This window comes from Cupressus sempervirens, chromosome 7 (assembly GCF_028749045.1).
Source record: "Cupressus sempervirens isolate cs-2001-9-10 chromosome 7, ASM2874904v1, whole genome shotgun sequence".
NCBI classification, from domain to species: Eukaryota; Viridiplantae; Streptophyta; class Pinopsida; order Cupressales; family Cupressaceae; genus Cupressus; species Cupressus sempervirens.
In genome coordinates, this window is record NC_143124.1 from 621,439,808 (window position 1) to 621,465,716 (window position 25,909).

General features: G+C 38.6%; 1 protein-coding gene across 1 annotated transcript in view; it reads right to left on the reverse strand.

Moving 5' to 3' along the window:
• Positions 1-25,909, reverse strand: part of SULA (NAD(P)-binding Rossmann-fold superfamily protein) — a 222,543-nt gene that overhangs the window by 162,526 nt on the left and 34,108 nt on the right. The window contains exons 2-3 of the mRNA XM_089792284.1: positions 25,453-25,528; positions 1,055-1,114 (exon numbers count right to left, since the gene is read on the reverse strand). Coding sequence (XP_089648410.1) covers positions 1,055-1,114; positions 25,453-25,528 — 136 coding nt within the window. The remainder of the gene's footprint in view (positions 1-1,054; positions 1,115-25,452; positions 25,529-25,909) is intronic.

Here is a 25,909-nt window from a genome sequence, read left to right on the forward strand (position 1 = left end):
AAAATAGATGAAACAAACAGTAAGGAAGACTCTTTGCAGTCTGACCAAAATAGAAAATAAGAGTACACAGAGTAGAGAATGATCATCACATCTACTCGAACAGAATGCTGATGCATTGATGTCAGGTAAGGAAAATATCTCCTGCAGCTATAATCTTCAACATAGATTCCACGAGATTAAAGGGCTAAAAGGGCACTTGTAAAACCACCTAAGAAATATTGTGAGTCAAGTGTGATGAGATCTTTGTCTTATTCATGTATTCCATGGAAGCAAACAAGCACCAATCCCATAGTCCAAGGTATGCACATCTCCACTCTCTTTTTCCATTGTTTATTGGGATTTAATCAAAATACCACAATGTTTCTTTAGTTGACTTTAAATTAAAACTAAATATAATTGAGAGAACAGTTTCAGAAAAGTGAACTGGTTAAAATAGTGATCAACTCGGACGTGCTTTATAAAACGGAGGTGCTGATGTTTTCTTTCAAACATAAGTTTTTTTCCAAAGTTAATGATCTGCCAAACATTAGCAGTCAACAAAAAGATAATAACATTAAAACCTTTGTGTGGAGGATATATGATAGTGATGAAATGGAAGATCGTGTCATTTAGAAATTTCCCTCTGCTAAGACTTTTTGCCCATGGTTTCAAACTGAATTTTAATATCTATTCAGTGTCCCTCCCTCTTGGAGAGGTCCTCTAATTCAAGTGACTTGCACAACTATTAATGGTAGAAAACCAGTAATATATGATATGATTTATAGCTGATTGTCACTTAACTCCTGTGGGAATTCAGGCATAAGGGAGCCCTTCATGATAACCCATCCCCTTTGACACTAGAGTTGACATTTTTTTTAGCAAGAGTTAAAATTTCCATCAGATAGATACCTTACCCTGGGGGCACATCCAGAAATTTTCATTTTTTTAGCATTCTTAGGAAGAGATTCACAATATATATGTACTGAGAATTCAATGCCATTTAGCATCATAAAAACTTTAATACTCAAACAACACAAATTCTTCAGTACAGTAAAAAGACTATGTACCTTCTTACCAGGAAATATTTGTTGTGCTTTAGATTTTGATCGAGTCAAAATTTGAATCTTATAATTATCTGCAATGAAAACAACAGTGTACATCAGAAAGAAGAACAGCTGTTACGATCAAATATCAATCATGAGAATTATTGTCTTCATGTTATATGCAGTTAATTTTATGACAAAATATAGAACTATGATAGACCGTGGATATAGTCATCCATAAGTTCGTTAAGAACTTTGTACAGTTACTGAGTAATGGACAAACCTATTTGGGCTTCAAAGACTTTGTTTGTGCTTCTGAGAAGATAATCATATTCAGGTAAGTCTATTCTAAATATTTTGGGACTACTTTTAGATTGTCTTTTCTAAAACAACCTTATAGAAGATCTATCATTAATTGGTAGTCATCCTCTATGAGAGCCCCTGCAGGTTCTAACTTTCAACTTGGAAGTTTGACATTTTGTCAAACACTTTGCATGCAAACTAATAAGTTGGTTTAGCCAATATTAGGATAAACTTGCAAACAAGTATGTAATATCATTCAAATTTGTTTAATATTCAACAAGGCATTTTGTCAAATACTTTGCAATTATATAATTCAATGAATATTCAAAGACATTTCATCATATAGTTTGCATACAAAATAACTGCTTTAACTATTCACAAGAATTCTTCTTGATTCAGTTGCAGGAATTAAATTATTTACAATGATCAACAAATGCATTGAGGAATATATTTATTGCAAATTAAAAACCTGGATTATATCACAACTTTGACTTCGAGCACCAAAATGAATCACAGCTATGTCTACTAATGGAGAACTTTAGGCACCAATGTAGAAAAGTAACAATGAAACACAAAAAAAAAAAAGACATGGCCTCCCAAACACTACGTCACACTTCTCTAACTCACACAGCCGCTATAAACTCTGTGGTTGCCTTCAATAATTTCACACTGCATAAATTGGCTGCAATTTGTATTTTTGCTGATTCTTAATCCTCCGCAACCAAATTCTCGAATTAAACTATGGAACCCAAATACCAAGTTCTTCACCAATTAATCCAATCACAGCCTCTGAGTAAAGTCATCACCAAATGCACATTTCGCTGGATATTTCACCAATTCAGAGTGTTGAAAGCTATGAAGAATTCCCAATTCTTCAAGCTAAAACTTTTGAAACCCTTGTCTCAATATCCTATTCGCGCAATTCAATAATATCAAATTCGTAGAATCAATTCCTTTTTCTCATCTGACAGCTTTTCATGGTATTTCCTCTTCACAAATTGACCGAGTAGCTTCTCTTTCTCTTGTTCACGTAGCTTAAAAATAAATTTGCTTTTGATGGAGATTGCATTCATAATTAAATGATAACTCCCTTTATATTTCTCACATGAAATGGACTTGCTTCCTTTCATTTGATTCGTTAAAATTTTGTTTTTCATGTGCTCATGTTGACTTAGGGAATTAATAATAAATAGGCGTCATTTCGATAAATGACATTTAAATGCACATGACTAAGTCATTTGACCCCATTTTAATTATGAATTGACCACTTCATTAAAGTGGAATTATAACCTTATTTCGTAATGTGTTATAAATGAATAATTATTAATAAAGTATTGCTTTAGTAATAGTTAAACTTAAAACAGCATAACTCTATGAATACTCATTATCCTTCAGTTCTATCTGAACTAGGGAGTCAACCAATGTATCCACTACACATCTAACTTCATTACTAAAAATCATGAGTGTCCATCTCTATCAATACAAAACTTCCTATAATTAGTAAATCTCTGAACCTGATCACACCAAAGGTGCCAAGGGTTATCACTGGAACTAAGACCGGTCCAAGTGCCTACCAATATAGCAACATGGGCATTATTGACTTACCATAAATAGTAAGTCCCTCAAACTGAGCCAACTGATACCATGAGTTCAAGAGCCTCTACCAGATATAGAAGCTCTGTCGTCGGTAGATTTTGCATTTTGTAGCCGACTGGGTTATGCTGTCGGAAATTTTGTATTTGGTAGCCAACAAGTAGATTAGTATTCTTATGTAGCCGACGGACCCCTTCAAGAAGGTTCGGCGAAAAGTATTTATAACCCATCTAGGATCATTGTAAATCATCGAATCTTATCTTATGCTCTGTATGTAATCTCTTGGCCTATGCGAATAAAGGAGTACTGTTGTTGCTGTTCTTGTTCATTGTCCGTGTGCATTAATCAATTAATCTATGCGGTAAAAATTTGGCGCCGTTGCCGCGGACATCATCCGCTGATGGTCCCGCGGGCTGATGTCCTTCGCGGACTTCTTCTACTCCCTCGTGGATGTGTTTCTGCGGAACTTCTTTATATCTGTAGGCCCCTTTTATTTTTTGCCGTGGTCTTCATCTACACGTAGCATCGTGACCCTCTCCCCACGGGTACCTCTATCTCTGCAGAGCGCTTGTCTTTCCCATGGACTATTGAAGTCCCACGGTGTTTTATTATCTTCCACGGATTTCCTCTCTAATTTCCCGCGGTAAAGTCTTGGTTCTCGCAATGCTTTTTACCTTCAGCAGACTGTGAATTGCATTCCATGGGAAGTGGTGTAACTTGAATCCTGCTATTGCGTTGATGCCTTGTGAATCCAGACCCATGTTGCTAGTTTCTGAACCGGAGGACCGCGCCCATCGATTTAGTATCTCTGTTGAAGGCATGGAACACCAAATGCCATCCGTAATGTCACGAAGTTGCAGATTTGTAAGAGCATGATCTACCTGAGGATTCTGATAAGAGAAAGCAAGGCTACATGAGGGAAATTCTTTTAAATAAAGCTAGTGGATCGACTCCTTGCGTCCTATTATTTGGTGAACTTGATTTTATTGCTACGTAGCGTGAAAGCAGCATTGGGGATGCTAGCGCTGTCACAAGCAGTGTTGAACCAGTGGTTGACGAAGATGGAAATAGGCATGAGGCGTGGAAGATATGTCATGATCGTCTCCATTCTCGGGTGGCGTGGACTTGCAATTTCCCTATAGTCTTGGGTAAATTCATTACTTGCATATTCAACGGAGGTGGTTGTGACTTCAACAACCGCGGGCAAATTGAAGAGTAACCGACAGAGGCACGGAAAAGGAAATAAAGCATTCAGAACCCTATATTATATAAGGAGGAAGAAGCCATTATTGCATGGAATTGGCACGCAAACGGAAGCAGTGGAAGAGTCAGCTGAAGGCAAGTATGGAAAAGAATGCAAGGGTTTTAGCGTTTGGAATCCGGGTTGCAAGGCCATCCGTTTCCAGCAGCAAGAAACAAAAAGTCAGGGAGGAACTTACTCATCTCACCGTCCAGTTTGAGGGTCTCAATGGCAGTGAATGCCGGAAATGGTGGCAGGAGACTCCAAACTCAGACTTGGTTAAGCAGATTCTAATACGGGCACAGGTACATTGGGCTATCCAACTTCCAGTCTTTTCCATCCGGTTATTCGAATCAATTTTAAGGACCATGATAGAAGCATATAATCGGCACAACAATGTTGTCCTGCATTTTGTCACCACAAAATGTTGGTAACAGCACGAAACTTTTCCAAGCTAGTTTCGTGTCTCTCTAAGCTTGAATTTGATATTCAATTGCTTAATGTTGATCGATTGATCCATTTCAATTCAAATATCAAGTTGTTTTACTGAAAGCCTTCGTCAAATCATTTTTGTTTTGCTTTCTGTCAAGCCTTTGCTTGATTTTTGAAGTCTTCACAGTCCTTTCTTTTCTTTTGAGTTTGTGTTTGCTTGTTTTTAGTCCTTTGAATTTGCTCATGTCATGCCTTTCGATCTCCCTTTTGATTCGATCTAACCTAGAGGTCAATCGGAGTTGTCAGTCAAGAGTTATGGTCATTTTAGTGCCTCAAAAGTGGACATTTTAGGTGCAACAGTACGAATTAAAAATATGATGTTATATTTTCATTTTGACATTCACTTTTTGAAAATATAACATTTTACTCACTTTTTGTTATGTTTTAAAGTTACTTTTCATTTAAATTTATAACTTAAAGTGACTATAGTGCACTTTATGTTATAATTTTAAGTTGAGTTACTTTTTAATTTTTCACTTAAAGTGACTATAGAACTATATAGTTACTTTTTGAATTTTTGATTTTTAAATCAAATACTTATATAAATGTCACTTTAACTTAATGTTTATGACTTATATTGATTAATATAATACATAAATATTATTTTTGACCCATATTGTTGACATTTTTATAAAAATAAGTGAAATGCATAACTTAAAAGTCTAAAAGTGGACATTTTATGTGCATATGCATGTATAAAACTATGAAAAGTGAAAACTTTTCATGCTAATGCATATAAAATTTCATTTTTAGGAACTTTTTCAAGTCATTACATCAAAAGCTTGTAAAAGTGGACCTTTTTGATGCAATGACATGAAAAGTTGAGTTTTTATGCTTGTGCACGAAAAAGGTGAGATATGTTTATAAAATATGTAAGTGACTCCAAAAAGTGAGATTTTGGAGACTTCCACATTTTAAAATATGTAATGGGCTTCAAAAAGTGAAATTATATCTCATGACATATTTTAAAACATGTAATGGACTCTAAAAGGTCCTCTTTTGCCTTCCAACATGTTTTAAAATATGTAATGAACATAAAAATGTCCTATTATGTGAAGAAAACATGTTCTTGCTCCAAAAACCTCCTATTTTGATCATAACTTTTGATTTTCTCCATGGATTTGAATGAAATCAGTTGCATTCATCATGTTTTGGAGAGGTGATCATTTTGCCCTCATCAAAAATCAAGTTATTGCACCCAAAAACGTGTTTGAAACTCCCAAGCTAGGGCAGGTTGTTTGTATGAAACTCCATAAATCTTCAAAGTTTGATCACATTTTTGTATGGAATCAAATCGTTTTGGCCCTATTTGCTGATTACATCACATAGTGATCACCATTTTTGTGTTTAAACATCAAATCGTTTTGTTTGGAAGATCACGTTTTTTGCTTGGAGAAACACGTTTTTGCTTAAAATGCCCAAAAAATTGGGGTTTTAATCCACTTTTATGTGTTTTAAAGCAACTTTTTTGCATTTGGAACCATGTATATCCATTTGGAGAAGTCGTTTTTGCATTCACAAGTCAAAAATGACTTTAAAACATGCATTTTTTTTGCCACGTATTTGCAAAAATGGCCCAGATTTTTGAATAAAAAAGTCATATTTTTGTTCAAAAAACTCAAAAAAATGCATTTTCAGCCCATACATTTGATCAAAAGGGATTGCTTTTGAGTTTTAAATAAATGATATTGTTTTTGGAGACCATTTATTTGGCACTTTCATGTCAAATCCGACCATTGAATGTCCATTACATGCAAGTGCGAAAAAAGTCAAAAGGTTAATAAAAATCCGGATTTAAGGGAGAATTGGTCTTAAGACTATAAAATTTGCTATTTTAGAGCATCTTTTCCTTCATTTTTGGCACATATTCTTCATGTAAGTGGACCTCTTCTTTTTTGCATTTTAATTCATGCTTATCTTTGCTAATTTTATGCATAAAATCGTTTAATGGATACCATTTGTGAGAATCTTTGCCTTAGAATGTGCATTTTTCCTTTAAATATGAATTTCTCCTTCATTTTGATAGTTTTGGTTCTTCCCCAAGTTCCAAATTCAAATTTCATCTTTGGAGTGCATTGCATCTTGGCATGTTTTGAGTTGTTTTCAAAGGTATGTTTTTCTTTTGTTTTGGTTTTGTGTGCTTGTTGCCAATTTTTCTCCATTTTGGAGAAGTTGCAAGTTTTTTCCCAAAAACTTTATTTTCTTTCACTACATGCAAAAGCATTATCATTTTTTCACATTCCGTTTCCATCATTACATCTCACATTTCATCCGACAAATGCGATTACATGTTTTTCACTTCATTCGCCATCCATGCAGACATGTAATCCCATTTTCCGTTTCCATATTCATCCATCTTATTTTTCGCTTTCATTCGCACAACACAATTACACGAAATGTCTTATGTGTAATTGCATCCAAAAGGTCCGATTTTGATCAAAAGTCATATTTTGAAAAGACAAAAAAAATGTTATTTTCGCTTTTCATGAATTTTAACTTCTTTCTTCCTCCAAAAGTGACTATATAATTCATTATCTCACCTCCATTGTTTCATTTCCATCCTCTCCATATGCATTCGCACCTCCATGAGCAAATACATGTTTCTGTATCTTTCCATGCTTTCCATCTTAGCCTTCATCCACATATGCATGTAAAGCGTATCTTTCACTCACACTTGCATCTCATTTCACCCTCCACCTTCCGTTACATGTTGCATTTACATGTAATCCATTTTCCGTGCAGTGACATCTTGAAAGCCCAAGTCACTTTTTGAAAATCAGCAATCTCCATTTACACGCATTCTCATGCGCCAAGCACTTTACTTGAAAAAAAAAAAAAAAAAAAAAGAGTTAAAGGTGCTGATGGAAAGTTTTTTCGAGTGTACATCCGAACATCATCAAGAAGGTTTTCAAAGTGTCAAAGACTCCAATTTGTGCTGATCTACAAAGGAGAATTCATGACAACTTGAGCGAGAAAAGATGGATCGCATCAAGTTTCCACATGATAATGGACAATTCATCAAAGAGAGCTAAAGGTTGTCAAAAGACGCAACACTATGGTTATCAACGTGAATGCAACAGTACAAGGTACAGGAACTCCCAATCCTGTTATCATCTAGGATTGCATCGTTAAGTACAAGGCCTTTCAGAATTGTTCTTTTCTCTTTCGTCTTCTTTCTTCTTTCATGTTTGTAGTTGGAAAAGATGTATTACATGAAAAAGTGTAATTACATGTAATGCGAGTTACATGTGTATGCAAAAGATGTAATGTGAGTTGCACGTGCAATTGCATGTAACCCTATATTTTCTCTTGTAGTTAGACTTGGTCAAAGTTGGTTGAGTTGCTCCCACTTTTTCCTCCCCCTTTTCCTCAACTTCTTTGCCTATATAAAGGAGTGCCCCCTCATTGTAAAAGATTATCTTTTGTTGTATGCAAGAAAACTCTGCCACATTTGTGCAAGCATAACTTTGATTGTATAGTACGAATTTGGGAGAAGTGAATAAAAGAAGCAATTAGATTCAAAGCTTTGACTAGAAGCAATTGTGATAGAACAAATTAGAAGCTTTGACTATAATTTGTGCCTATTGTCTTGATTCATGTTATTATTGTGTTCAATAAAAGAGCATAGAGAGTTAAGAAACAATTGAAGCCCGAGCTTTGACCAGGAACAATTGTGAAAATCCATAGCTAGAAGCTTTGTCTGTGGCTTGTATTTTCATCTTAATTCGCAAAATAGTTAGATTGTTCTTATTTTTAGGAGTCTTTGTGCCCTAATTGTAAAACTTTTACTACATAGAAGTACAACAGGACTTAGAGCCAAACTGGCATGTTTTAGCCTTTGAGTTAGTGAAGATTTATCGGTATCACTGTTTCCAGCTCTTGATAGAAGTGTAGTTAGAGATTTACCTTGCCCATTATTTGTTCTACGAGTAAGTGGATCCTTTCTTGAAAGTTAAGAAGAAAGGATATTAGTAACACCCTGTTTAAGATCTCTCGACTTCTTGCTTACCTTGAGTTGATCCAAGGAACGGTGAGAAGGGGGAGCCTTCCCTTTAAGGTAGGAGAGACTCTGTCTCACACGTTGTGGCTGGTCATCCTATTTTGCGACTGAATTTTTACCCAAAACTGTCGGTTGCAAAATATCCACCCAACAAATAAAACGAGCAAATTTTTGTATAAAAAGCATCGGATGACAGTTTCTTTTAAGCCTAGGGATTTCACGAAGGTTTTTGGCATTCCTAGTCTTGGAGGTAAGAAGGTGGAGATCAAGAATCACAAGCTCTCTCAAGAATGGAAGGAACACTGGATTCGATTAATGGGCCGCGATCTTACACCCGATGAGATGGAATCAGTTATCAAGGGGTCAAAATGCAGAGAACTTCGGCGAGATCTCATTCGAGAAGGCCATTGAAGGTGTATTATAGACGTTATCAAGAGCAAGCTGACAGGGGCAACTCGGGCTTCAGATATAGCATTGCCGCAAATAGTATTCATGAACAGCACCATGTATGATTGGGCTACACTTCTTACTGATAGGATGGAGGAGTTCATGACACTCCAGCATCGCACATTCTTTATGTCGCATCATGCAATTGGCTTTTTTTTGGAGGCAGCGGTTAATCAGATACCCATGGATGATTTTGAGGCACCACCTCAGGGAAAGTTGGCACAAGGAGAGCCTCCGATATTTTATTGGAGACATTTGGACATGGGTGGGATAGCAATGGGACAGAAGAAGGTATTTTGGGGATTGCAGGTGGCTCACGGGGACACTGATAGCGGACAGGAGGAAACTTCGGAGAGCAGCAGGGCGAAGTATGAGGAAGACAGTACTTTCGCGGAGGTTGGCAGCGAACTAGCAGATAGTGAGCCCACATTTTTCACTTTGCTACAGTTGTCAACTTCGTCGCACTTGTCCGCTCCCACATCACACATTCCTCCTTTTGGTCAGCATCATGCACCAGTCGTGATGACCCTGCCAGTGGTAGCAGATGTCCCACGGGTAGTGGTAGAGGGTGTCCCACTAACGACAACTGTTGTTGCACCGACGACCACTCCAGGTGTTACTTTCTCCACGACCGTAGCAGATGTTCCAGTTGCACTAGTGGAGCTAGTATTGGAGAGGGTAGAATTACCAGCGCCGGAGCTTGAGCCCCAGGTTCGCTTGGATGTGATTGACTATGATGCAGTCGTCACCGTTTCGTCCTCCCTGTTAGCAACCGCCAAGCCAGTACAGATAGTCCAGTCAGCCCAGCCAACACAGCAGGAGAAAAGTATGGAGCCCGCACAGTTAGAGCAGCCGGAGGTGATGGATAGAGCCAGTGCTTTCTTGAGATAGCAGTTCCGACTCATCCCTATCGAGGTTGGTCTGTCCATCCAGTCCCCCGAGCACCTAGGAGTATCAGCTATAGTACCAGAGCCTCAGGAGGTGGGGGTGCCACAGGCCGAGGTTGCGCCGAGAGCAGAGGAGGCCGCACTAGATGTGGGCATGGTCCCCACAGATGAGGAAGAGAATAGTGATGTCGAGTGGACGATGGAGGGTTTGGCCAAGGAGGATTATGGGTTGGATGAGGACAGGTGCAGGGACTACCTCAGGGCTATGAAAGTTGCGCTAAAGAAGGGACACGATGTGGCATTACAGGCTATGACTTGGCGGAGGGAGTGGCATTTGGTTCGAGCTTACATTAGGGGGATCTGTCCACAGCAGTTCCGTTCATGTTTTGAGGGGAGAGGTTGGCCAGCAGTTGAGACATCGAAGATGTTGACAGATTGGGCCAGTGAGCCAGAGTTGGGGCCACGCAACACTCCACTAGAGAAGCTAGCGCATGAGATTGTGGCACTGTATAAGGAGGTTTATTATGCTCACAGACGCACGGAGACGAACAGGGCAACGGACAGAATTGCAACTGACAGATCTCTGGCAGTTGAGAGAGAGGCTAGAGAGAAGTTTGCGGCGGATTTGGCCAGTCAGCAGGCAGCATGGGCAGCTGAGAGGGCAGCTTTGTTGAGGGATAAGGAAGCGGTTGTATGGGATAAGGATGCAGCAAAATAGGAGTTGCAGTTAGCCAAGACACAGGCTATGGATGCGGCACTTCTCTTGAAGGAGGCCGTCGAGGTTAATTCACGAATACAGAAGGATTTGGGCATCCGGACGGAGCAAGTCTATGAGTTGCACCGGCAACAGCATTCTTCAGAGGCACCACCTTCTCTCTAGTATTTTTGTTATGTTGTATGTGGGTTGTCTCCTGTTTTGTTAGTCGTCAGGAGACGACATTTCTTTTTTGGGGGGGATGATGTCATCTGTAGATTTTGCATTTTGTAGCCGACTGGGTTATGTCGTCGAAAATTTTGTATTTGCTAGCCGACGGGTAGATTAGTATTGTTATGTAACCGACAGACGTCTTCGGGAAGGTTCGGCGAAAAGTATTTATACCCCGTCTGGGATCATTGTAAATCATCAAATCTTATCTTATGCTCTGTATGTAATCTCTTGGCATATGCAAATAAAGGAGTACTGCTGTTGTTCTTCTTGTTCATTGTCCGTGTGCATTAATCAATTAGTCTATGCTGTAAACAAGCTCTTCAACAATGACTTACTTATATAGTGAGTTTGTAAATAACTGCTGTAGTCAACAATACTGAATCTCAAGACTACCACTACATTGATCAAAAGCCCTACTAAAGATAAATCCCTGACCTTCCTAAGACACACTTAATATAAATAGAAAGTACACCAACCTAGCTCAAATGAAGAACAATCGTGTACATCCCTGATCAATGGAGTGGGAGAATAGCCTCTGGCTTGACCAACTAAGACCCTTTGAACAACTCCATTAACCTATGAGAGTCAAGAAATAGGCTAATCCTCTAAAAGTTGATGCTCACGAAATTGTAGACATTAGATCCTCAAAAAAAATCATCATAATATTACGGTTTACCTGTGTTTAATATTTGTTGTTTAATAAGCTTGGTTTACATCCAATCAATCTATTACTAGCTTAGAAGTGTGTGATATCTTTTTATCTAATTCCATCCAATATTTTGTAATCTCATTGTTCTTTAAACATAAATCAATCAATACAATACAATATCCCTATTTTGCTGCTAAATTGTTGTTGAAATGTTGCGTTATTGTGCTTTTATTAGTTAAATTATAAATATCAATAATAGCTTTTGGAAGTTTTGTATTGGAGAAAGTGTTAATTTGGTAGTTGTAAATATCAATTCAAATACTATGTTTAACTCGCAATGTCTTTAGTATAGATAGATAAAGTGAAAATAGACAAATTGCATACAAAAGATTCTAATTATGAGTAAAGTTTACTTTGTTTACCATTCCCTCTTCCTATTTATCAAGTTTTTTGATTGGCATTAAAATAAACCCTAGCTTTAGACATACTTTGCATTGCTCAATCTCAGCCTTTAGCTGAATACAATAAACATAGTAGTTCTGTGGCTTACTTTTATTCATAAGAGTAAGATCATCTTGCCTTGAACATAAGTGGTGAATATCCTTTGGCCTTTACCTAAAAAACTAAAAACATGAGTGTTTTTTTGACATAAGTGTTTTTTTGTTGTTTGTTTGTATAGCGTGCTTAAAAAATGCTGTGTGAACATCGAAAAACAAACAGGCAAATTATAAAAGTCAAATTAGGATTTTAAAGTTTAGTTTTATCATATAGAGCTTCCCCTTCTGATTCAAAGATGATTATACCACACATCTATATCATTTGATCACATTGAAAGGGGTGAAATGAAATGCTAACAATAACTCCCAATCCTTTCTCCTCCTCCACACCAATTCCAAGTTAGCTGGTTGAGATGACTTCGGTTAGTCACTAGGTCATCTAGGTCATTTATTTGCATTTTTATTGAATAAATAAATAAAATATTTTATAAATCATAAATAAATAACGTTATTAAATAATTGCATCAATTTCCTTTAGGCCGACATTGTGGCGGTTGGATGGATTTGTATATATATATATGTGTGTGTGTGTGTGTGTGTGTGTGTGTTTGTTGTTGAAAACTTGAAGGGAAGCCATTCTGATTCTTGTTATTGTTGAGTAATGCACACGAGGCTGTCTAGGACAGAAGCCCTAGAGAGTGACTATGGGAAGTACATCAATCTACCTACAACCCCTTCGTTTCTATTGATTTTTCATTAATCGAAGTTCACTTCAGGCTGGACTACAGGGAAGAGAAGATTTAAGGGTGAGTTAACATCCGAAGTGCAGAAGCAGGTCTAAATATAGCGATGTATTCTTCCTTTTTTGTGTGTCATTTGACACCAGAAAAACAAGAAAGTGTCGAAGGGTCAAAGGGATCGAAAGCAAAGATAGTTGGTGGATCACAATGCATGGGAATCATTCCAATCCAAATAAACTGTTGTGGAAGACAACCTGCATAATCTGGTCTTCTTTCTCAGTCAATCGATTTGCAGACCCTATACTAAGCACCTCCTAAGTTGGAAAACTATATTCTTCAAGTCTGAAGGTCCTTTTCATTAAATCTGAGATCAGTTATTATATCTAATTTTATGCTCCTGTTGCTTTACTCAATCAAAGATTCTTGAGATTGTAAAACACTGAATGAATTGAAAATAAGTTTGTTAAGATTGGCTAAGGATATTTCAGTGGTATCAAAGCTTGGCATCCTACCAGCCTGAGGGTGATTGATGATAGAAAGTGAAAGTACGTGTGAGAGAGACCAATGTTACCAGCTGTGTGAGACGAGGAAGGTGATCATCATGAGTTACAAAGAGATGCTCAAGAATATAGCAAGGAGGCCAAAGAATTACAGAACGCCATAAAGGAGTTTATGAGAGACATGACTCAGCTTCTAAGGGAATTAAATCGGTAATGAAGTGCTGTTAGGCCTGTACAAAATGGTTTTGAAGGAAGTAGTTCTAGTCGAGAGAAAGCTTCAACTAGAGGTGAGAAAGCTTCGGTCAATACAAGAACCTTCAGAGCTAAATTTCTAAAGAAAGAAGCAGCAATCAGTATTGAGGATGAACAAACTGATTTGGAGGAAGAAATGACAAGATTTCATGATGCATACAGTGACTTAAGCCCCATCTTATGCAAAGATTTCACTTTCAGGGACGTCTATGATATTAAAAAAGCAATTGGGCATAGGAGAAGGTATGAAGAGAGGAAAGACATCCAGCACCATTTGGGAAAAATCACTACCTTTACTATTGATGGTGGTGGTAATTTCTCTACAAGGGTTTCATTGCAGAAATTAGATACATATTTCTCATTAATCCAACACTTGAAGAAGAGGCTATCAAGTGTGTTACCTCGCATCTAGGAGTAGCTCACAAATGGTGGTACAAGGGCATGGCAACCCAAGGGCATGATTCTATCACCACATTCAAAGACTTCAGCAAAAGATTGATAGAGGTTCGGTAGGAAGGACCCAAAGACTCATGTTAGGGAGTTAGGACCCTAGTTCAAAATATCATTATCGGCAACTTATCGCCAAGGGCAAAAAAATATCAGAGATAAGTCAGCTTGTAATGGGCACCCCTGGATGTCCCAAAAAAACTAAACCAAATTGCTCAAAGGAATTATGTCAAACAGTTTGCATTCAACTTTTTAAAACCCCTTATAACTCCGGAAATCAAATGTTTATTTGTTTGTTGTGTTTCGTGCATAGAATTGGTATCATACAACATAAACAAGAAAGAAACTACAATAATATGCAAAGTGGAAATGAACTACAGCCAAATAAATGTTATTTTCAGAATTCATAAAACCAAATACATGGCAGATTTATCAACTCACTAATTACTTCAGCATTATTGACATAATACTCCAGCCCATGCTTTCGAACTTGCTGCTACAGTACTTTGTCCTTCAATCAGTCCACTACCTTCGTAATATCGTTCCCTATAAGCGTCAGACAAGTAGTGAAGAAGATATGAGAAAAATACCAAATCCGCCTGTAGCCGGAAATGCAACTAAACTGCCTGATAATGAAGCCGATAACAAAGAATTCCAAAGGCCAAACCCCAAGGGAATGACGTCTAGAATGTTACAAGAGAGGATAAACGTCCTCAAATGCCAAGAACGGAGCTGCAACTCACACACCAATTTCTTCTCATATTCAACCCTCCCTAATGAAACCACAAATGCTTCCTTTTATTCTATTTCCAAGGGTCCGCTCAACTCATATGGGCAATGTGGGATAAAAGATGTGTAATATATAAAACATATATTAAAATACCCCTTATGTCTCCCTTGGGTACACATTACCATAAAATAAATATTATAGTAACACTTTAATATTTTACAATTAAATTAGACGTTACTTTAATAAAACTTCAGGCATTAAAATGTATTAGCAATCGGACTCCGAATAATGCGAGTGATAGCTCATCGGAAAGCTCTCACCGAGGAGTATCGAATCCAATCACCAAAATTGACCTACATTGTGTCTTGCCGACTTATTAAAAATAGTAAGTATGCCTGAAACTGAGTAAATCAACTTCGTTTTGGCCCAAACTGGAAATGACTAGGCCAAAACACTCCAGGATCCTATTAAACCCTTCGTTAGCCCTCGGGACCATGTAGAACAAGGCTAACGCACACACACTTGGTCAACTGCTAAAATGGGGACATTACAGTCAGCCCCCCTTGAAATTGCTTGTCCTCAAGCAATCTCAGTCCAGCCTGTTGAATAACCTGCTCACTCTCCCATGTAGAATCCTCCTCCAGCAGGTCTTTCCATCTGACCAAATACTCCTTCACTATCCTGTTTCTAAGCTTCCTCTCTCTGGTGTCCAGAATAGCCTCGGGTACTAACACAAGCTTCCCCTCCTCATCCAAAGGGGGTAAATCTGCAGAAGGCACTACACTCTGACCGATGGCTTTCTTAAGCCTAGACACATGAAACACATTGTGCACTCGATTGCCCTCTGGAAGCTCAAGCTCATAGGCGACTTTGCCCACTTTGCGAATCACTTTGTAGGGACCATAAAATCTAGGTTTCAACTTTTTAGCTCCGCTCTTCTTGAGTGATGACTGTCTATATGGTTGTAGCCTCAAGTAAACCATATCCCCTACCTCGAAGCTACGCTCTATTCAGTGCTGATCAGCATACAATTTCTGTTGATTCTGGGCCTGTTGTATATTCTCTTTGAGCACTTTCAGAATGTCCTGACTATCCTGCAATAAGTTTTTGGCTTTGGGCACTCTACTATCCCCCAAAACTAAATCCATGAAGCTAGGTGCTTCATAACCATAGAGTGCCATAAAAGGAGTCATCTTGATGGACATATGATAAGTGGTGTTATAACAATATTCTCCCATATGCAACCATCTGATCCAAGCCTTTTGTTGTGTAGTTACATAGTTCCTCAAATATCCTTCCACCCATTTATTCACAATCTCTGTTTGCCCATCTGTTTGCGGATGATAACTAGTGCTAGGTGTAAGATCTGTGCCACACAACCTAAACAACTCTTGCCAAAAAACACTCATAAACTTAGTATCCCGGTCACTGACAATGAATCTGGGCAGCCCATGTAACTTAAATATCTCTCTAAAGAAAAGATCTGCCACCTGTGCCGCTGTGTAAGTGGACGGAATAGCAAAGAAGTGAGCAAACTTCGTCAAGCGGTCCACCACCACATAGATGCAATCCCTTCCCTGCACTCGTGGTAAACCAGTGATGAAGTCCATCGAAATACTTTCCCATTTCCTATCAGGAATGGGCAAGGGCTGTAATAAACCTGCAAGAAATGTGTGCTCTCCCTTATTCTATTGACAAACCACACACTCTTTGACATACCTCTGAACATCATCCTTGAGCCCTTTCCATGAAAACCGCTCTCGGATCTGCCTGTAGGTCTTGAAGACCCCCGGATGTCCAGCTGTGGGTGCATCATGAAATGCCTTCAGTATCGCCTCTTTCAAATGTGATGATGGAATCAAATAAACCCTGTCCTGAACTCTGATCAATCCATCTATCACTTCATAGTGATCATCCTGTATGGTACCTGAAATCAATCCAGAAGCCCAAGCATCTCCGACATACTCTGCTATAATCCGATCTCTCCAATCTCTTGAAATCTCTGCCAGAGCACATAAGTGAGGTCTCCGAGATAAGGCATCAGCCATCACATTTTTCTTACCTTTGACAAACTCTATGTCAAAGTCATAAGCCTGCAATTTAGTCACCCATTTTTGTTGCCGGTCATTAAGATCACGCTGGCTCATGAAGTATTTAATACTGTTGTGATCAGTCTTGATCACAAAACGTCCACCTACCAAATATGATCGAAATTTGGCCAATGCATGCATTATGGCCAACATCTCCCGGTCATAGATAGAATAACTTTTCTCAACTCCCCGGAGCTTCCTACTCTCGAATGCAATGGGATGCTTCTCCTACATCAATACTACTCCAATCCCATCACCTGATGCATCACAATGAAGCTCAAAAGGCTTCGTGAAATCCGGTAGAGCTAGAACTGAACATGAAGACATTACCTGCTTGAAATGCTCAAAACACCTCTGTGCTGCCCCTGTCCACACGAAGGCTCCTTTCCTGGTAAGATCTGTCAAGGGTGTAGCAATCTGTGAGAATCCCTTAACAAACCTCCTATAAAAACCACATAAACCAAAGAATCCCTTAAGCTGTGTAAAGTTTGTGGGAGTAGGCCACTCTACAATAGCTCTAATCTTTTCGGAATCAACCCGAACGCCATCTACACTAATGATATGCCCAAGGTAAAGGAGCTCAGTCATGCCAAACTCACATTTAGATTCCTTGGCATACAATGACTCTCTCCAGAATAGATAACACCTCCTCCAGATGATGTAAGTGCTCCTCCCAGGTCTTACTGAAGATCAAGATGTCATCAAAGAAGATCAAGACAAATCTCCTCAGCTGCTTCCTGAATACCTGGATCATACAACTTTGAAATGTAGCAGGTGCATTGGTTAGACCAAATGGCATAACCATGAACTCAAAGTGGCCATAGTGACATCGGAAGGTTGTTTTCTCAATGTCCTTTGCTCTCATCCTGATCTGATGGTCTCCAGATTGCAAATCAATTTTGGTGAAGAAGCATGCCCCATGCAACTCATCAATCAGCTCATCAATCCTAGGAATGGGATACCTGTTTTTAATTGTTTTCTTATTCAGTGCCCTGTAATCGATGCACATGCGCATCGTCCCATCCTTCTTCTTTACCAATACTACTACTGAAGCAAAGGGGCTCTTACTAGGCCTGATATGCCCCATCTCCAACAAATCCTTAATCGCCTTCTCTAGCTCATCCTTGTGTTTCTTAGGATGACGATAGGGAGTAATCATAACTGGTTTGGCTCCCTCCTCGAGCTCAATAACATGTTCCATCCCTCTGTCAGGAGGAACCCCATGAGGAATATCGCTAAATACTTTAGCGTGTCTATCAAGTATCTTTTGGACATCTGGTGGATGACTCTTTTCTTGTGGCTCTGGTGAAGTTGGCATAATGTAGCACTCTGCCACCCACTCTATGTCATCATGACGAAAAAGTCTTTGCATTCTCCTCAAGGACACTACTCTACAACCTCCATCTGAAAGTCCTCTAAGTACCACAATTCTGCCCTCATGCTGGAATCTCATCTCCAATTTTGCTAGGTTGAGTGTGAACTCAACTAGTGAAGCCATCCATGTCATGCCAAGGATGACATCATAATCTCCCATGTCCACAACATAGAACTCATCCTCCAACTCATAGCCATCTCCAAACCTGATGCGAAGATTAGATATCTTCCGAGTGCATAATAATTTATCACCGTTAGCCACCATGACTCTAAACCCATCATGCTCCTCTGTCTGTAACCCTCTCCTGGCTACCAACTGTGCATCTATGAAATTATGTGTAGCCCCAGTGTCAATAAGAGATATCACTTTCTGCCCCTGGATAGTACCCCTGATCTTAAATGTGATTGCCTTTTGGACCCTTGTCAAGTGTGCCAATGATCTATCATCCTTAGGAATGCTGCTCTCCTCTATAGTGTTACCCTCATCTGAATCGGAGCGCTGATCCTCCCCTTCTGACTCTGACTCTTCTGTTGAAAAATACTCCATTTGATTTGCCTTAGCCTCGAGAGAACATTTATGAGATAAGTCCCAAGACTCTCTACAATGGAAGCACAGCTTCTTGTTTCGAAGTTCATTCAAGGTTTCATTGTCTAGTCCTTTTGATCCTTCTTTGGGTTTGCTATACTCTTTCTGAAACGGTTTTTTGTCTTGGTCCTTGCGGTAGGAAGAATCTGTTGGATGGTTTTTTCCTTTGTATACCGAAGGGGCTAAATCTCGTGCCTTTTTAGTTGCTTCAGCTAAGGTGAGTGGATCATGTCCCTTCACCCAACCTCGTAATGGATCAGCAAGACCATCACAAAATAACACCACCAATCTCCTAGGAGAGATATCAGTAACAAGTACAGACAAGCGTTGAAACTCGGCAATGTAAGCATCCACAGAACCTGACTGTTTTAACTGTGCTAGCTCCTTGAAATGTAACTCGGGATCCTTAGTGTCAAATCTCCCAATCAATGTTTCGGTGAATTCCTCATAGGATGTAATCTGATTATGCCCCAAAGTCACCATGCCATGATGCCACCATTCATGTGCAACGCCATCCAAGTGCATAGCCGCATACTTGATAGCCTCCTCCTCAGGCATAGGATTTAGTTGCAAGTATGTATCTACCTTCTACACCCAAGCTCGTGCAGTCATCTTCCCTGAAGCATCATAATAAGGTAAAGAAAGTTTTCCAACTTTCTTCCTCAGCTCAAAGTTTTGATTCCTCCCTCTTGCTTTAGGCATGTGTCTCATCCTCAAGTCCATATAATCTCTAAGAGAAATATCCGCCTGAAACTCTGATCCACTAGCCTCCCAGTCCCTCCTGAACTGATCCTGTAACTCGGTAATCTGCGGTTCATTTATTGGTTGAACCGGATCTCTAGGTGAGAAAGTGGGTAGAAGAGGTCTCGAGCTCGCAGTCCGCGTTGGGCGTGCAACGTGTCTAAAGTTATCAGCCTCATTCCCATTGTTGTCGTGTCCATTATTACCATTAATGTTATTCTCAGGACCATTGTTGTTTCCTTGGCCTCCATGGTTATTGTTTCCCCCGTTGTTATTGTTTCTGTTGTTAGCATCACCTGGATTAATATTGACACCCATCTGTCTAGTCATGAGCTGCAACATCATGTCCATTCACCTATTCTGCTCCTGCTGAATACGCTGCCCCTGCTCTAATGTATCCAGTAACTGTCTGAACAGTACCTCCCCCTGATCTGGACCAGCATTTCCGCCTCCGCCTAATCTTGTATTCCTGTCATCTCGATCACCCATATTATTGTCCTGATCAAAGAATATCTCCTCTGTGTCTGTATGGTTGGATTCAATGTCCACCTGTACGGATGTACTAGACTGTTTGCTTTGCAAGTCTGAAATCCTATTTTGTCTTGCTCTGGTATCGCGAAAATTATAAGACCCCTGTCGCATGCTCAAACATAAATGCTTAGCCTGTGTTTTTTACTTACTTTTTCCCTCTATCCGGCTGTTCCAAATTCCCTGTAAGACCTCCACAGGATGGCAGGACTTATAGCTCTGATACCACTGTAATGGGCAACCCTGGATGTCCCAAAAAAACTAAACCAAATTGCTCAAAAGAATTATGTCAAACAGTTTGCATTCAACTTTTTAAAACCCCTTATAACTCCGGAAATCAAACGTTTATTTGTTTGTTGTGTTTCGTGCATGGAATTGGTATCATACAACATAAACAAGAAAGAAACTACAATAATATGCAAAGTGGAAATGAACTACAGCCAAATAAATGTTATTTTCAGAATTCATAAAACCAAATACATGGCAGATTTATCAACTCACTAATTACTTCAGCATTATTGACATGATACTCCAGCCCATGCTTTCGAACTTGCTGCTACAGTACTTTGTCCTTCAATCAGTCCACTACCTTCGTAATATCGTTCCCTATAAGCGTCGGACAAATAGTGAAGAAGATATGAGAAAAATACCAAATCCGCCTGTAGCCGGAAATGCAACTAAACTGCCTGATAATGAAGCCGATAACAAAGAATTCCAAAGGCCAAACCCCAAGGGAATGACGTCTAGAATGTTACAAGAGAGGATAAACGTCCTCAAATGCCAAGAACGGAGCTGCAACTCACACACCGATTTCTTCTCATATTCAACCCTCCCTAATGAAGCCACAAATGCTTCCTTTTATTCTATTTCCAAGGGTCCGCTCAACTCATATGGGCAATGTGGGATAAAAGATGTGTAATATATAAAACATATATTAAAATACCCCTTATGTCTCCCTTGGGTACACATTACCATAAAATAAATATTAAAGTAACACTTTAATATTTTACAATTAAATTAGACGTTACTTTAATAAAACTTCAGGCATTAAAATGTATTAGCAATCGGACTCCGAATAATGCGAGTGATAGCTCATCGGAAAGCTCTCACCGAGGAGTATCGAATCCAATCACCAAAATTGACCTGCACTGTGTCTTGTCGACTTATTAAAAATAGTAAGTATGCCTGAAACTGAGTAAATCAACTTCGTTTTGGCCCAAACTGGAAATGACTAGGCCAAAACACTCCAGGATCCCATTAAACCCTTCGTTAGCCCTCGGGACCATGTAGAACAAGGCTAACGCACACACACTTGGTCAACTGCTAAAATGGGGACATTACACAGCTACTTATCTGGAAAATATCGGAGATAAGTCAGCTACTTATCGAGAAAATATTGGAAACTTGTGAATCTGAATTTGGTTGATAAATCTCTTTGAATCCACTTCAAATCCAAAAGAAATTGCTCTACAATGCTGCAAATCACACTTTTTCTCCTCCAAACTCTTTTTTCCTCTCCAAACACCAATTTGCAATCAAAAATTGTAATATGCATCTTTTTGGGCTATCAGTTCCTACAAGTGGATTGTGGCTGATAAGTTTTCAAAATATCATAACATTTTACCAACTTCTGTGCAATATTTTACCAATTTCTAAGTGATATTTTTAGGTGTGAAAGTTACATGTTTGGGCGCATGGCTCAACTTATCACAATAAATAGACTTCTTGACAGTAAGTCTTCTATTTTGATCTATGATTAGGACAACTAAAGGAAGAGAGAAAGGTGGAAGACTGTGTAGAAGAATTTCAAAGGCTTGTAGAAATGATTTCCAATGTGTTAGAGAAAGGACTTGTAATTTTCTTTGTCGAAGGTCCAGCTGAACCCTTAAAACAATGAAAAGTTTAATAAAGGCATTTGATTTGAGCTCTTTGCAAGATGCCATAAAAAGAGCTTTGAATTTTGAAGATGTAGTGGCTAAGAACAAGATTGAGATATGAGAAAGAATCTTCTATGCTATCAAAGAAATCTTCTCAGAAGAGCACACTACCATGTTACAAATAGTGGTTATCATTACACCAAAAGATCAACCTATCAATGCCCAATACAACCACTAGACGTATAGAATCCACAGGAGATGGTTAATCCATGTCAAGAACCCTGCAAGGGACACTGGCCCACTACCAACAATCCCCCTCCCAACGTCACTCGTCGTGGCCTGCATAGATTCAAACATGTGACCAAGCTTTGGTACCATTTGTTCCAAGTAGTGGTTGTCGTTACACCAAAAGATTGACATGTCAATGCCCGATACAATCACTAGACTTATAGAATCCACATGAGGCAGTGAAGCCATGTCGCAAACCCTGTGAGGGACATTGGCCCCCTGCCAACATACCTCATAAGTCAAATCTTGTGGAGATGACCAAAAACAAGATGCAAAGGAAAAAGCTTTGCTACATATGCAGAGAATCACAAAAACCAAGTCATGGGTGTTTGGGAGAGAGGAATAAATATACTATATTGAGGTAATTTCCAATGAGGTTATAGATGAGGTAACTTAGGAAGGTGTGGATTCAAGTCTAAAGTTGCTTAAGGACAAGCAACATCCAAGACAAGCGGACTATAATGACCTTGATTAAATGCTAAGTCAGCCAGGTCATTTATTTGCATTTTTTTTTACTTCAATAAATAAAACATTAAATAATTATTAATAAATAACATTATTAATTGCCAATAGTGGCATGTTGTGATGGTTAAGTTGTTGAGTTGTTATCCTTGCCATCAAGGTTCGAATCTAATGGGGATGAGGTCCCCTGTTTGTGGCCTCACTGGTTCATAGCTCCAAGTCAAAGCGTTTACCCCTTTAAAAAAAAATAATAATAATAACATTATTAATCAATTGCATCAATTTCCTTTGAGCTGAACTTGTCTCTTTTTTGGCGGTTATATCCTAGGTCAACATTGTGGCAGTTGGATGGATTTGTATATATGTGTTTTCTGTTGAATGAAAGTGCATGATGATTTTTGTTCTTGTTGTGAAATGCACATGACGATGTATAGGAAACAACCCCAAGAGAGAAACCACAGTAAGGACATAAATCCATCTGTAGCCCCTTCATTTTCGTTGCCTTTCCGCTAATCAAAATTCACTTTCAGCAGTGCAGAACTACAGGGCAGATAACAGTTAAGGGTCAGTTGGCATCAGAAGTGTAGAGGCAGACCTGAAGAAAGTGATTATTCTTCCTTTATTGTATGTCATTGAACACCAGAAAATCAAGAAAGTGTGCAAGGATTTGAAGGATCGAACACAGGGATACCTGGCATAAGACACTGTATAGACATCATTCCAGACCAATTAAACTGTTGTGGAAGGTAACCTGTGCAATAAGTATTTATGCAAGAAATGAAGGAAGATGCCAAGGAAAAGGACTAGGGGTCCTTTCTTGGCCGGAAGAAGTCCACCAAAGGAAAGGAACAGGGTGACCAAGGGTCCCAAAATGTCTCTGAGTACTATTGGATGAGGAGTGCCATTTTCTGGAGAGTCTAGAACAGGGTCTCAATGATCTAATGTGGTTGGGAGCAGGAGTGCAGAACTGTCACTTCATGACCCTGGCGGGGCACATGACACATAAAATTCAGTAATATGCTGATCCAAAGCCCGGCGTTGAGGGAAAAATAGCTGCAAAATATGGTCTCAAAGTTGAGTGGCCTTTTGAAGGTAGAGCACCAAACAATGTTGGTCAATGTATCTGAAAAAAGCCAATAAGGACCTGCAGTCTTGGAAAAGACAGTAAAACCTCCCTCTAATCTCATAGTAGATGGGACGACAAAAGTTGAAGTGAATCTCTGTTTCCGTCTCTGCCAAGGTACATAAACAACAAATCTGTCAATGTGATGGTTAGTCTGGTATCTAAGCCAGTGGGATCCAACTCTGAAGGAACCAAGAGAGATATGAAGGGCATGGCACCAATGCTAGGTCAAATATGTAGGACCCACAATAATCCCATCACAGATATCAAAGAAGTGCTCAGCATAATAGGCCATCCGCAGATGCAGCCCTCTTGGAGGGTTGATCCAAGTTGTCCTAATGTACTATCTATAAATATTGAGTCTTACATGCCCGTTCATCTCCTGAAAAGAGGGGAGGAGTGTTACATCACAAGTATAAGATAAAAGACATAACTAAAGTGCATAAATACTTATTCCACCAAGTAACAAAAGCTTCTTCTTTCATGTTTATAGCCAACATCAGATCTGTTTCAAAACTTCAAACTTAATATGCAAAAGTTCATTTAGGAGCTTATAATATCAACTGTCTAGGTAATTCTTGTGCATACTTTCTTGAAACTGTAACAATCTACAATGGGTTAAGGGTTTCATATATACAGGTGGGAGACAGTAACATCCAAATTCTGAATTCACTTGAGAAGATTCTATTGTTACAAGACAAGCAGTTTCTTAGACTATTCAAAATTAGAAGAAATAATCTTTAAAAAATTTAGTTGAAAAGAAAAAGATGTTTTTCTGATGGCAATCCCAAAATTCTCAACAAAATCATGTTCAGATATGCATGAAACTTCCCTACACTAAAGTTAGCAAAAATATTTATTGATAGTCACCTGAATACCTGAACATTTTACAGACCTCTACATACTGAGGACAATGTCAAAGATGCTTACATAAATCTCAAGAAAATAGCCTTATCAGTAGAGAGTGACTTAAGGGTATCAGATGGGAAGAATATACTTAGAGGTGCATCGAGTGTCTTATCACTTTAGAAAAATTTATTGAGACAAATATAGTAAGGTATGCTTACTAAAGGAGCCAACAGGCATGGAACCATTTCTGGTATTTTGACATGCATAACTGAATGCAGTAATAAAATGGTATATTTGGAGGTACACACAAAAAATTCTACTAATTTAATCTTCTGTAGTGGCAGATATTTAACATTTTGGACAACCAGAATCTATCCATTGCTTTCGTACTAAACCTTAATAGATATAATGTTCACAAGGCATATCATGCCATTAATGTGAATAATAAATACTAAATGCAATAACTGATATACTTGTGTGAAGGAATAATGTGTAAAATATAAGCATTGTTGATTATGCAAAAAGGGAATCTTCTCACTTAAGAAAAGTCATAAGAATGGCTGTAGATGATGAGCGGGAAGCTCTAAAAGACAGCCAAATATTTTATATCAACTCTACTGATCTCTATGCCCGCAGCTTTATGTTACGATTACCAAGTTGATAAAAAAACTTACACAGTCTAGATGGTTCAGTGAGTTACTAGAATTAGAATCAAAAATACATATCAACTTTCAAAGAGTTCATTCTTTTTAACATGTTTAAAACTAGCCAAAATGATGTAGAAAGCAATATGATAGAATTATTCACCTGAAAAAAGCTTTTGAACTAATCTTTTCCCAATAAACCCAGTTGCTCCCGTTATTGATACTATCATTTCATTGGTCTGGGAGAAATGCACATAGCATGAATTAGGTCTCTCTTTTCTATCTTGATCTCTCTTACAACTAACAAGATAAACAGTCCACAAAAACAGATAATGGACTTTGTTTTCTACTTCAAAAAAATAAATAACTTCCAGAGCACAAAATGATTAGAGTCATATTAAGTGGTCTATGCTAAATGAGACAACATCCAAACATATCTTAAATCACTATCAACAAAAAACCCAGTGATGCTAAATCATCTACATTCATGTAGCTTTAATGATCAAAATGTGCTTGCATCCATATTGACTGTAATATTGTCTTTCTTGTCTTTGCATGTAGCATGCTAAAAGCTTGTCCTAAATGATTGACCAAAACTTAGTAAAAATAATTGACCTTAA